This window comes from Piliocolobus tephrosceles, chromosome 1 (genome assembly GCF_002776525.5).
Source record: "Piliocolobus tephrosceles isolate RC106 chromosome 1, ASM277652v3, whole genome shotgun sequence".
Classification (NCBI taxonomy): domain Eukaryota; kingdom Metazoa; phylum Chordata; class Mammalia; order Primates; family Cercopithecidae; genus Piliocolobus; species Piliocolobus tephrosceles.
Window position 1 is genome coordinate 98,704,196 of NC_045434.1, and position 11,953 is coordinate 98,716,148.

The following is an 11,953-nucleotide window of genomic DNA, read 5'->3' on the forward strand; positions in this document are numbered from 1 at the left end:
GGGGAGCAAAGAGGCAAAGTGTGCCTGGGATGCAGAAAGTAAGAGCAGATGCAAGACAAAGTCCTTTATTAGAAAATATATCAAAATCCCAGCCCCCTGAGCCAGGACCAGAAGGGGGAGCTATTCCAGCATGGGCAGAAAATGCCTAGGGAGGGGCTTCCTTCACCAAACAACTTCCCGGGAACCATAAATAGAATAAATATTCACAGAGGTCCCAGGAGAAGCCAGATCACTCTTCTCTCTATGGAAGAGGAAGGGGCTTGGGGTCCAGCCCTGCTCCTACCCTAGCGGCAGGGACTCCCAGGAATCGTCACATAAAATCATGACATCAAGGATTCACAGTCATAAGCCCTACAGGAGACCCTAGAGAGAGGGACCCCTCAGGTCTACGGGAGCCCAGCTCCAGTCCAGCAGTGAAGAGAGGCCCCTACCCCCTAGCACGGCACCAGAGTTCAGTTCCCCCGCATCCCTCTGAGAACAGTGAGGAGCTAAGGGTGGGGAGAATACAACCCCATGAATTCGGTTTCATGATTAAAGTAGGCAGGAAGGAGTCAGTGTGAACCTCGGAGGGCTGTGTGGTTGGCAGTAGGTGGAGGCCCAGGCCTGGATGGGGGCCGGCGTTGCAGCATCTCTTGACGGAAGGCTTGGGAGGAACCAGGTGGGTAACGGGGCCCAGAAGGAGCCCGAGGACCCCGCGGGTCAGTCCCAATGTCTGCTGTGATGTTGGTATAAAGAGGCCCCAGCTCTCGAGCCAGCAATTGGTATGTCAGTGAGTTCATCCCATCTTGCGTCCAGGAATTCTGGGTACGGACCAGGAGGTCAAATCTGAGGGTTAGAGGTTGGAGACTAAGACCCAGAAAAGAACAGCCAGAAATCTAGGGACCTTTAGAAGTTTCCTGGCTAGGGGTACAGAACCCTAAGAATTCAGTAACAATTCCCAGGCAGTCCTTCTTCCTACCTGTGGGGATTTTCCTCGTTGCCCTTATCTCCTCGGTGCTTCACCATCTTATAGTGTCCCACAGATGTGGGGGGCCGAGAGATCTTCATCCCAGCCAGGCGCACCCTATGGGAAAAGTGAGGGGATCATGGGGGATCCAGAGTAGAGGAAAGCAAGGAAGGGATTAAATGTTTCTGTACACAAAAAAACAACTATTACTCAGTAGGCAAAAAAAAAAAAAAAAAAAAAAAAAAAAAAGCCCAGGACAGAAGTCAAACAGAAAGAAGAAAATGGCTGAAGAGAATATAAAAGCTGGATGTATCCAAATCCTCAGGGCCCAGTGCCAGTCTCCCTAGGGTCTTCAAACAGTTGGCAAAGGTAGGTTTGTACCTACTCCCTTGGCTTCCTAAAGGGCTCCTAGGAGCTGCCCTTGCAGTCTAGGAAGGACGCGGAGAGAGGCCATTCTGTCAAAAGGATAAGAAAAGCCTGGGAGTTGCAGACCCAAGCTCAGCAATTCTTAGTTAGAATAGTGACTGAGCTACCCCAGCTTCTCTCCCACATCCCCCATGTTAAGAAAAAGGTAGGCCAGGTGCAGTGGCTCACACCTGCAATCCTAGCACTTTTGGATGCTGAGGCAGAAGGATCACTTGAGGCCAGGAGTTCAAGACCAGCCTGGGAAAATAACGAGACCTTGTCTCTAGGGGGAAAAAAAAAAACAACGAAAGAAAAGAAAAGGGTAGAGCCAGGTAATCAGGACCTTGAAAGAAACAAGCTTCACCTCTGACACACAGAAGCATGGAGTGCAGATGGCCTGGGAAGGAACTAGAAGCATACTTATGTATATTTACAATTCACTGGGTATTTCACACACATACAGAGGATGAAAATTCAGAGATGTCATCACAGAGGACACGGGGAACGGAGGCAATTGGTCCTGCATACCAAGCCCAAATATTCATACCACAGACATGAAATTGGGTCAGCTGAGGCTGAAGGTCAGAACGTTTCACATGCTAAAAATGAGTTGGCCCTGTGCCAGTGGCACAGGCCTCTTACAAAGTGATTCTGGGAACACAGAGCAGAGCCCCTCTCTCCTAACCCCATAGGAAGTGGTCTGGCTGGAACTCTAGCAGAAGGCAAGACTAAACTGTCTCTGGGCCCCTTTCCAGTTCTGGAATCCAGCGATACTATTTCCTATTGATCTTACGTCCTCTCCCAAGAACAAACTAACCAGGAGACTGAAGGATGACACAATGGGCAGCAGCATGCAAGCCTGCTCTGGGTATCCTAAAAAGACTAAGGGAAAGGAATGGGCTCAGTGCAGGACCAGGGAGCTAAAGGTTAGTGTTGAAGGGATATGGCCAAAGGTGGTCTTAGAGGACAGGGATCCAGACTGGGGTCAGGAGGGAAGAAGTGGCAGGAAGTCTGACCTGGTAGCAATGTCATCATCCTCGCCACCCCAGCCCCAGTATTCATTGGGAAAGCCATTCATCTTCAGGTACTGGTCAGGAGTAAGCGCCGAGACTCCTCCGAAGTACTGGGGGTATGGGAGGCTAGGGAGAGAAAGATCCTTGCATGCCCCAAGTCTTCTGGGGAGATATCCCCAACCACAATCCCCTTGACTCTCCTCCTTCCACAGGATGGTAGGCTTCCCTGTTTCCCAGTACCCTTCCATGCCCTCTACCTGTATCCAAACTTGTTCATAGCAACAGCAACATGGCGGGGTCCCCGGGGGTCACACACATACAGATTGTGGTCATTTTCTGGCAAGAGGTCCACATCATGCAAGAACAGGCAGTCCCACTCTTCATCACGCAGGGCCTCTCGCACCCCAACATTGAGCAGTTTTGCCCTGTTAAATGTTCCATTTCCAGCCTAGAAGATAATGGAGGGGGACCAGACTATGTCTGTAGTGGCACAGAGAAGAGGAGGCTAAAGAATAAAAGTGAAGGCCGGGCACAGTGGCTCATGCCTGTAATCCCAGCACTTTGGGAGGCCAAGGTGGGCGGATCACAAGGTCAGGAGATCGAGACCACCCTGGCTAACACAGTGAAACCCCATCTCTACTAAAAATACAAAAAATTAGCTGGGTGTGATGGTGCACGCTGTAGTCCCAGCTACTTGGGAGGCTGAGGCAGGAGAATGGTGTAAAACCCAGGAGGCGGAGCCTGCAGTGAGCCGAGATCGCGCCACTGCACTCCAGCCTGGGCGACAGAGTAAGATCTCAAAAAAAAAAAAAGAATAAAAGTGAAAAGAGGGAAATCAAAGTGGGGTGGAAGGCAAGGATCTTTTTCATTTTTCCACTTAGTCATTTGACAAATCTTGCTTGTGTATTGATATGAGCCTGATACTTTGATGCTGCTGTCTAACATTTAATCCTGAAAATCGGCAACCAACAATGGTGTGGGTGGAACAGGTGGTATATTAGTTATCTTTTGCTCTTTCCTCATGTTAGATGTTTAAGCATCTTGCTCAGAGTCATACATGTTAACAAGTGACGGAACTGGCCGGGCGCGGTGGCTCAAGCCTGTAATCCCAGCACTTTTGGAGGCCGAGATGGGTGGATCACGAGGTCAGGAGATCGAGACCATCCTGGCTAACACGGTGAAACCCCATCTCTACTAAAAACTACAAAAAAAAAAAAAAAAACTAGCCGGGCGAGGTGGCAGCGCCTGTAGTCCCAGCTACCCGGGAGGCTGAGGCAGGAGAATGGCGTGAACCCGGGAGGCGGAGCTTGCAGTGATCCGGCCACAGCACTCCAGCCTGGGTGACAGAGCGAGACTCCGTCTCAAAAAAAAAAAAAAAAAAACAAGTGACAGAACTAGAATTTTAGCCCTATTGTTTCCAATTCCAACTCTGCACAAGCCATTCAATAAAGGAAAAATCACAGAAGAGTGTAGGACAGTGGGAATAACCTAAGCAGATTAAGGGGAAGTATGGGACTAACAAATTTGGAAGAACAGTGCCAGGTGCTTCTCCACACTCTAACAGTCTGGCCCTCTTAAAATTATTCTAGGGACCCATTAGATGAAAGTGGAGTGGCATGTGCTTGAGGTTTCCTTAGAAGAAAGAAAGTCAAAAAGGTGGAGATTGGGGTACCTGGTGGATGACATAGATGCCATAAGCAAGCTGCTGGCGCTGCAAGAAGGGGTGCAGGTGGTAGAGCAACAGGCGCAGGTGGTGCTCCCGGGCACGATGAGGCACAATGATGGCTGTTCGGGAGCGGGGCTCACAACCTGCAGGGCGGTACCGGCCCCCTGGTTCTACCCGGGGATTCCGCTCCACAATCTCTGCCAGTGATGGCACTGGGCTAAAGGACACCGACACAGGACCCACTGTTGGGAAGGAATGGCAAGTAGAGGGATCAGACAGGCAAAGAGAAAAGAATCAAACTAGGGTCTGGGAATACCTCTGGCACTGGCAGTCTGGTTCTGGGGCTTAGTTCTCAGGGCTCACTCACAAATCTCACATGCCTTGGATTCCCCATCACTGGGACAGCTCTACAAAGGCTGGAAGGTGCAGGATCCTTACCTAGCCTTCTCTTCTTATTTTAGGGTTGCATAACTCTCCTGTCTCACAGGGTTGGAAGCTATAGTTGAAGGCTGGAGAGAACAGGACTTGGCAACTAATTAAACCAGGGCTCATCTACAAGGAAAACAATTCCTAGCCTGGGGCAGGAAGAGCCCATAAAGGGGCAAGCAGTAGAAAGTGAAAACCCAATAGTCTAGTCTAAACTCCAAATTCAGAGTCCACTCTATCTCAACCTCAGCCCTCTATCTCAACCTCAGCCTACCTGCAGAGTCCATGATCCTCTTCTAAGTTCCACTTCTGCCACTCCATACCTTCCTCTCCCCCTGCCTCCCTATCCCCAAGCCTCCCTGTCCCCGCACCTTGTCCTTCCTTTCACCACCCCCTTCCTCCTGCACTTACCTAAGAGAGGAGATCGTTCTGGACAGTAGGGCAGACCTTGAGGAGCTGGAGGACCCCCTGGGGCCCCAGGCAGGTGACTGAGGTTACTGTAGACATCACGAGGGTGAGAATAGTCAAATGTCGGCCCCTGATCTCGGCCAAATAGGGCACTGAGACTTCGGAAGCCCCCCAGTGACAGGTACATCATGACAGCCAGCTGGGAGCCCACAAGCAGGGCCAGTGTGCAAGGCCGCTCCAGCAGCCTCCGCAACATCCTGGGGGTGAGCTCTAGGGAGGGAGAGGGGAATTCTAGGGCTAGGCAGGAAGAGAGCAAGCCAGCAGAGAGGTCAGTAGGTAGGGTTGAAGGTGGTGCCAGGAGTAAAGAGGAAAAAGAGGCAGAGAACAAAGTCACAGAAGGGAGCACACAGGTGCACAGTCACGCAAGGAAACAAAATAGAATGTAACCACCAGTAACCCTACCACCTGTCACTTCAGCCCAAGTTTCACTCTCCTCTACCTCCCCGGAAACCACTCCCACCATCTACTGTCAATCCTCACCCCCAAAAATGTTTACATCATTCAAATCTCATGTTCATTTCAGAAGAGTCTCTAGAGACCCCTCTTCCAATTTTAGAGGGGAAGAGATAGACTCACGTAGGTTCAAGCTGTCTTCTTAGGGATCATGGGGGCTCCAGGGGGTCCCGGGGGGACAGAGATGTGAGGCATTATCTAAAATTGGAAATGTCACAGAGGGCAGAGAAAGGCTCCATCCAGCACTCCAGCAGCGAATCTGGGACCAGCTGGAACAGAAGTGGTAAAGGATAACTAGCTACCTGCACCACCAGAGATCAGGATCAGGGTGCAGCTGGTTTCCCAGCAGGGGAAGTGAAGGAAAGTGGTTGGAAAGGAAGAGGAGGAGCAGGAGATGGTAGGTCCCTCGCCTCTCTCCCGTGCTACCCTGGAGTGATAAGTGTCAGGTTCATACTTAACCACCCCCCTACCCCTACCCCAACAGGACAGATTGGGGAGTGGGGGCAGGGCAGCTAATGGAAACATTGTTTTCCCCCAGGCAAAGAACCTGTTCAAGTGGCAACAGAGTCATGACAGGGCCGTGGAGTGGCCTAAGGAGTACCCAGGGCGGAAGTAGGAAACAGGCTCCTTCTGTTCTTCATGTGCCTAGGTGCGAACTCCTCAGGTGCAGGGACCGTGACCACCTGGGGGCTGTAAGCGAACAGCCCCGGAGCTTGGCGGAGAGTAGAGTGGGGGTGGCGTCCTCCACCTTTTCTACCTTTCCCCTGTTCTAGCGGGGTTGGGGAGGAGGGTTACAGCTGAAGACAAGGGGTGAGGGAGAGCAGGAGCAGAGACAGTCAGGGGTGGCTGGAAGGGCTCACCTGAAGGGGCGTGGTCCGCGCTGTGCAGGGGGTTAAAAGCCAGCTCTTTCGGAGCACGCCCATCCTATCCCAGTCTCTTGCTTTTGCCCTACCTTGCAACGTGAGCCCTCCCGGCCCCCGTCCATACTTCCACCAAGGACCCCATCCCTGCTTAGGCTCGTCTCCAGGCGTTACCCAAAGCTTCTCACTCTTTCGAATGCCCAAACCTTTATCCCAGGCCTCCGCGCCCACGCGTCCCCAGCGAACATACCTGGTCTTTTGCTGCCTGTCGTCACCGCCACCCCAACAGCCGGGCAGGCATCGCTGTCGCCATCTTGGAAGCGGGCGCTGCGGGGGCGGGGCCTCCCGTCACGGGGCGGGGCCTCGGGGCGGAGCCACCCGGGCTTACTAGGCGTCTGGTCCGAGACCCGTGTGGTAGGGGACTTGTGCGGGAGCTGCGCCAGAGCCTACCCACCTCGAACGCGTTGCAGGCGACACTTTGGGAAGCGGGTGCGAGGGCTCAACTCCACTACGCAGACTGCTAGTGGGATTTCATTTCCTGCCCCTCAGATTTGTAAAAGCAGAAGCTCAAGCGATTCATTTTCCTCTGGGCCGAGACTGACCACCAAGAGGCTAGTCTAGAGCCGGTTTCTGGTGCTCCGCTGACCTCGTTATCACCCTGGGGTTGGCTGAACCCTCTCCCAGTGTGTCAGTGGCACCCCCTGCAGCCTACTGCCACTTAGTATCAATAGTTCCTCACGCAGGCTACAGCGTTGCGGACCGCTCTAGAGCACTTTTGTATTCCCATGGTATCCCGCAGGCCTGGAAATAAAAAACGATTAGTTAATAAAACAATGAAATGTGGAGGGAAAGGCAGCGTCTTCTTTAAAGTAAAATTGTGTTTCCTCAGATATTAGAGTAAAATGGATGCTCCGTTAACATGCAATATGTTTACGACAGACACTACCCCTAGCATATTGTGTTCCTTAGAAGCAGATGTTCACGCTGAAGAAACAGAGACTTGGATAACTCACAAAATCTGCCCCAAAAAGCCCATGGTCTTGTGTATCTTGTATGGAGGGAGGGATGTAAACAATATAAGGTGATAAATATGCTGGCCTAGAAGTGGCAACTCATTCATACGTGGAGATTCTAGAAAGGCTTCCTGGAAGTGACAGCTAATGGGAAACCTGAAGGACTTGTCTATAGCATATCCTTCTGCTTTTAAGATTCTGTTTTCGTGGCAGTTATTTTACAATTCATGTAGGTAACTGATCTGTATGCAAATTCTGTCCTGTCTGGTAGAGGTTCAATTAACCTGCTATTCCCCACACTGTGCGGAAAAAAAAGCAGTTTTGGCCTCCATTTTCATGTTCATTTCTGTTTTCCTGATCCATAAATATGTCCGTTGTCTAGATTTTCTCTTGTATTGATTATAACATCTGCTAGTTTCTTCATGAGTTAAGTGACATCAACACATGTTCATTTTTTTCTTAATTTCTTTTTTCTTTTTTCTTTTTTTTTTGAGACGGAGTTTCGCTCTTGGTTCCCAGGCTGGAGTGCAATGGTGCAATCTCAGCTCACTGCAACCTCTGCCTCAGCCTTTCTGAGTAACTGGCATTACAGGCATGTGCCACCATGCCCGGCTCATTTTGTATGTTTAGTAGACAGGGTTTCTCCATGTTGGTCAGGCTGATCTCTAACTCCCGACCTCAGGTGATCCACCTGCCTCAGCCTCCCAAAGTGCTGGGATTACAGACGTAAGCCACCACGCCTGGCCTTTTTCTTTATTATTATTTTTTAATTTAAAAATTTGTGACACGGTTTCACTCTGTCACCCAGGCTGGAGTGCAGTGCAAGATCACAGCTCACTGCAGCCTCAACCTCCTAGGCTCAAGGGATCCTCCCACCTTAGCCCAGTGAGTAGCTGGGACAACAGCACATCCAGCTAATTGTATTTTTTGAAGACACAGAGTTCTGCCATGTTGTCCTGGTTGGTCTCCATCTCCTGGGCTCAAACTATCTGCCCGCCTTGGCTTCCCAAAGCGCTGGGATTACAGGCGTCAGCCACAGCATCAGGCCTCTTAATTTTGTTTCTCTTTTTCCTTCCTTCCTTCCTTCCCTCCTTCCTTCCTTCCTCCCTTCCCTTCCTTCCTTTTCTTCCTTTCTTCCTTTCCTTCACCCCCACCTTTTTTTTTTCCCCCAAATACCTAGTCTTCAAGGAGATTTTTTTTTTTTGAAGGCGGAGTCTTGCTCTGTTGCCTAGGCTAGAGTGCAGTGGCGCGATCTCAGCTCACTGCAACCTCCACCTCCTGGGTTCAAGCGATTCTCCTGCCTCAGCCTCCCGAGTAGTTGGGATTAAAGGTGCCCACCACCAAGCCCGGCTTATTTTTGTATTTTTAGTGGAGACAGGATTTCACCATCTTGGCCAGGCTGGTCTTGAACTCCTGACCTCGTGATCCACCCACCTTGCCTCCCAAAGTGCTGGGATTATAGGCATGAGCCACTGCACCCAGCCTATGTGTCCATTTTTATGTTGGTATTGACAAAGACCCTCTCCTTAACCAAACTTTCAACAGGCTCCTCTGCGACCTCTTTTTGGCTAGGTCTTGTCCTTTCACCCTGTCTTGGGCCTGGCTAGCCAGTTATAGGAAGAATCCTGCCAAGTCAGTTTAGGGATAATTCCCTGCCCACTTCTCCACCCTTTGTATCTGATCTATCTGATCACCCTCACCTCCCTTCAGGAAAGATCCTGTTAGGTCAGTTTATCAAGAATCCTCCCAGCCTTAATGTAATTTTCCTTCCATCCACTGACTCTGATTCTGCTCATTGACTATTGCAATAGTCTTCCTTACTGTTTTAACAAGTGTCAGAATAATTTTTTCTTTAACAGTTTAAGGGTCATAATTTACCTTTTTCTGAAAATTGCCTTTTTTTTTTTTTTTTTTTTTTTTGAGACAGAGTTTTGCTGTTGTTGCCCAGGCTGGAGTGCGATGGCACCATCTCGGCTCACCGCAACTTCCACCTCCCAGGTTCAACCGATTCTCGTGCCTCAGCCTCCCGAGTAGCTGGGATTACAGGCATGCGCCACCACACTCAGCTAGAAAATTAACTGTTAACAGATGAACAGTGTTCCAGGCAGAGGAAATCATAAGGGCAAAGGTCTGGAAATGAGGAAGATATTAGGGAGTTGGGGAAGTTAAAACTGGGCCCGCAAGGCTGGACAGTAGAGTGAAGGGAATGAGATATGAGACTGGAGAGGTAAGCAGATACCAAATAATGAAGGACTCCACAAACCACATTAAAAGAGTTTGGATCTTATCCAGAGGGCAAGAAGAAGGCATTAAAGTGCTGTAAATAGAGAGTGCTATGATCAGAACTTTAGGAAATGTGGAGCGCTAATTGAAGTAGTCAAGACCAGAGGCAGGGAGACTATTTAGAAAGTTACTGCAAAAATCCAGGAATAAGATGACGCTCATGCAGAATAGGTAATAACCGTGGGACTGGAGGGAAGAAAGTACCTTTGAGAACTTTCAGGAGGCAAGCAGGACTTGAAGATTGACTGGATGTGCCAAGTTAGGGAATTGGACTCCAAGAGGACACCCAGATTTCTAATTTGGACCACTGGGTGGTGCCATTTAATGAGAAACAAAACTTAGGAAGAAGCATATTTTGGGGAAGGGGTAGAGATGACAAACTTTAGACATAATGAGTTTGAGGTGCCTGTGAAGGCTCAAAATGAGATAATGCTGGGTTTAAATACAATACCAACTTTGAAACCCATTGGCTGTGTACTAAGCAATACACTGTCTGGATTTCATCTGTAAAATGAACTCTAGTCTTAAGGGGTTTTGTGATCATTAGTGAGAACTATGGAAAACTTTTGAGCACAAATAGAAGCCGAGACAAAGCCTTGATTTTTTTTTTTTATTATACATTTTTTTTTAAAGAGACAGTCTCACTATGTTGCCCAGGCTGGTCTTAAACTCCTGGGTTCAAGTGATCCTCCTGCTGTGGCCTCCCAAACTTGATTTTTTGTTTGTTTGTTTTACTTCTATTTATTATTACTATTTTTAGCTTCTGATATAGTATAACTCAAAAAGCCTTGATTTTTTAAGGATCTCACTGTGTAGTGGAAAAGACAGACTTAGATCATTGAAATGTGGTTCTTGGCCTGGCATCATGGCTCACGCCTATAATCCCAACACTTTGGGAGGCCGAGTTAGGTGTATCAGTTGAGTTCAGGAGTTTGAGACCAGCCTGGGCAATATGGCAAAATTCCCTTTCTATGAAAAATACAAAAATTAGCTAGGCATGGTGGCTCATGGCTGTAGTTCCAGCTACTCACGGGGCTGAGGTGGAAGAATCACTTGAACCCAGGAGTTCAAGGCTGCAGCGAGCTGTGATTGTACCACTGCACTACTCCAGCCTGAGTGATAGAGCAAGACCCTGTATCAAAGAAAAAAGAAAGAAAGCGAGCAAATGCGGTTCTCCCAGAGGACCCTTCCTTTGAGCTTCTGCTCCTCCATTGCATCCTTTCTTACAGGACTGACCCTCACTTTCTTTTTTTTTTTTTTTTGAGATGGAGTCTCGCTCTGTTGCCCAGGCTGGAGTGCAGTGGCGCGATCTCTGCTCACTGCAAGCTCCGCCGCCTCCCGGGTTCACACCATTCTCCTGCCTCAGCCTCCCTAGAAGCTGGGACTACAGGCACCTGCCACCACGCCAGGCTAATTTTTTTGTATTTTCAGTAGAGACGGGGTTTCACTGTGTTCACCAGGATGGTCTCGATCTTCTGACCTTGTGATCCACCCGCCTCGGCCTCCCAAAGTGCTGGGATTACAGGTGTGAGCCACCACGCCTGGCCGTCCCTGCTTCTTGGGAGGCTTTTTTGAGACAGAGTTTCTCTCTTGTTGCCCAGGCTAGAGTGCAATGGTGTGATCTCCTGCTCACCACACCTCTGCCTCCCGGATTCAAGCGATTCTCCCGCCTCAGCCTCCCAAGTAGCTGGGATTACAGGCATGCGCTACCATGCCCGGCTAATTTTGTATTTTTAGTAGAGACAGGGTTTCTCCAAGTTGGTCAGGGTGGTCTCAAACTCCCAACCTCAGGTGATCTGCCTGCCTCGGCCTCCCAAAGTGCTGGGATTACAGGCGTAAGCCACCACACCCAGCCTTCACTTTCTATCCCCTTCTCTATCTAACCATTTTCTTCTTTTTTTAGAGTCAGAGACTCACTCTGTCACCCAGGCTGGAGTTCACCTTGAACTCCTGGGTTAAGGTGATCCTCCTGCCTTAGCCTCTCAAGTAGCTAGGACTACAGATGTGTACCCAGCTAATTTAGTTTTTTGTGGAGATGGAGTCTCACTCTGTTGCCCAGGCTGGTCTTGAACTCCTGGCCTCAAGTGAGTATCCTGTGAGCCACCACGAAGGCCTATCTACTATATTCTGACCATTCCCTTACATTAATTTGTAAGCTCCCTGTTTTCAAGAACCTTCACTTCTGCTCTGTGTCACCCTGGCCACACCCTGGACTTAGTCATCACCTAGAACTGTTACGTTTCTGAAAACTTAAATTTTAATATGCTGGTTTCCACCACAATATCCTGTCTTTCTATATTCTGAATAAATCCGGGGGCCCAGTCATGACACATAACACAATAGAAGAAACCCAGTTTAGTAATCAGAAACTAATTTAAATCTCTACTTAATTTCTGAAGGAAATATCAGAGACAGGGGAA

At 49.3% G+C, this 11,953-nt stretch overlaps 1 protein-coding gene across 1 annotated transcript; it reads right to left on the reverse strand.

Moving 5' to 3' along the window:
* Positions 1-49: 49 nt before the first annotated feature.
* On the reverse strand, positions 50-7,036 carry B4GALT3 (beta-1,4-galactosyltransferase 3). The gene is made up of 8 exons (XM_023214293.2): positions 6,488-7,036; positions 5,501-5,646; positions 4,868-5,134; positions 4,037-4,272; positions 2,622-2,812; positions 2,368-2,490; positions 959-1,063; positions 50-825 (listed from the first exon to the last, which is right to left on the reverse strand). The coding sequence occupies exons 3-8, from the start codon at positions 5,118-5,120 to the stop codon at positions 552-554; spliced, it is 1,182 nt and encodes a 393-aa protein (XP_023070061.1). The 5' UTR covers positions 5,121-5,134; positions 5,501-5,646; positions 6,488-7,036; the 3' UTR covers positions 50-551.
* Positions 7,037-11,953: the final 4,917 nt, after the last annotated feature.

Bases quoted from the DNA above. Each gene is read 5' to 3' on its own strand.
- B4GALT3 (XM_023214293.2), bottom strand. From the start codon at position 5,120: ATGTTGCGGAGGCTGCTGGAGCGGCCTTGCACACTGGCCCTGCTTGTG. The intron at 2,491-2,621 runs GTAGAGGGCATG...TTCTCTCCCTAG, and splicing joins ATGAACAAGTTTGGATACAG to CCTCCCATACCCCCAGTACT. The intron at 826-958 runs GTAGGAAGAAGG...TCTAACCCTCAG, and splicing joins AACGAGGAAAATCCCCACAG to ATTTGACCTCCTGGTCCGTA.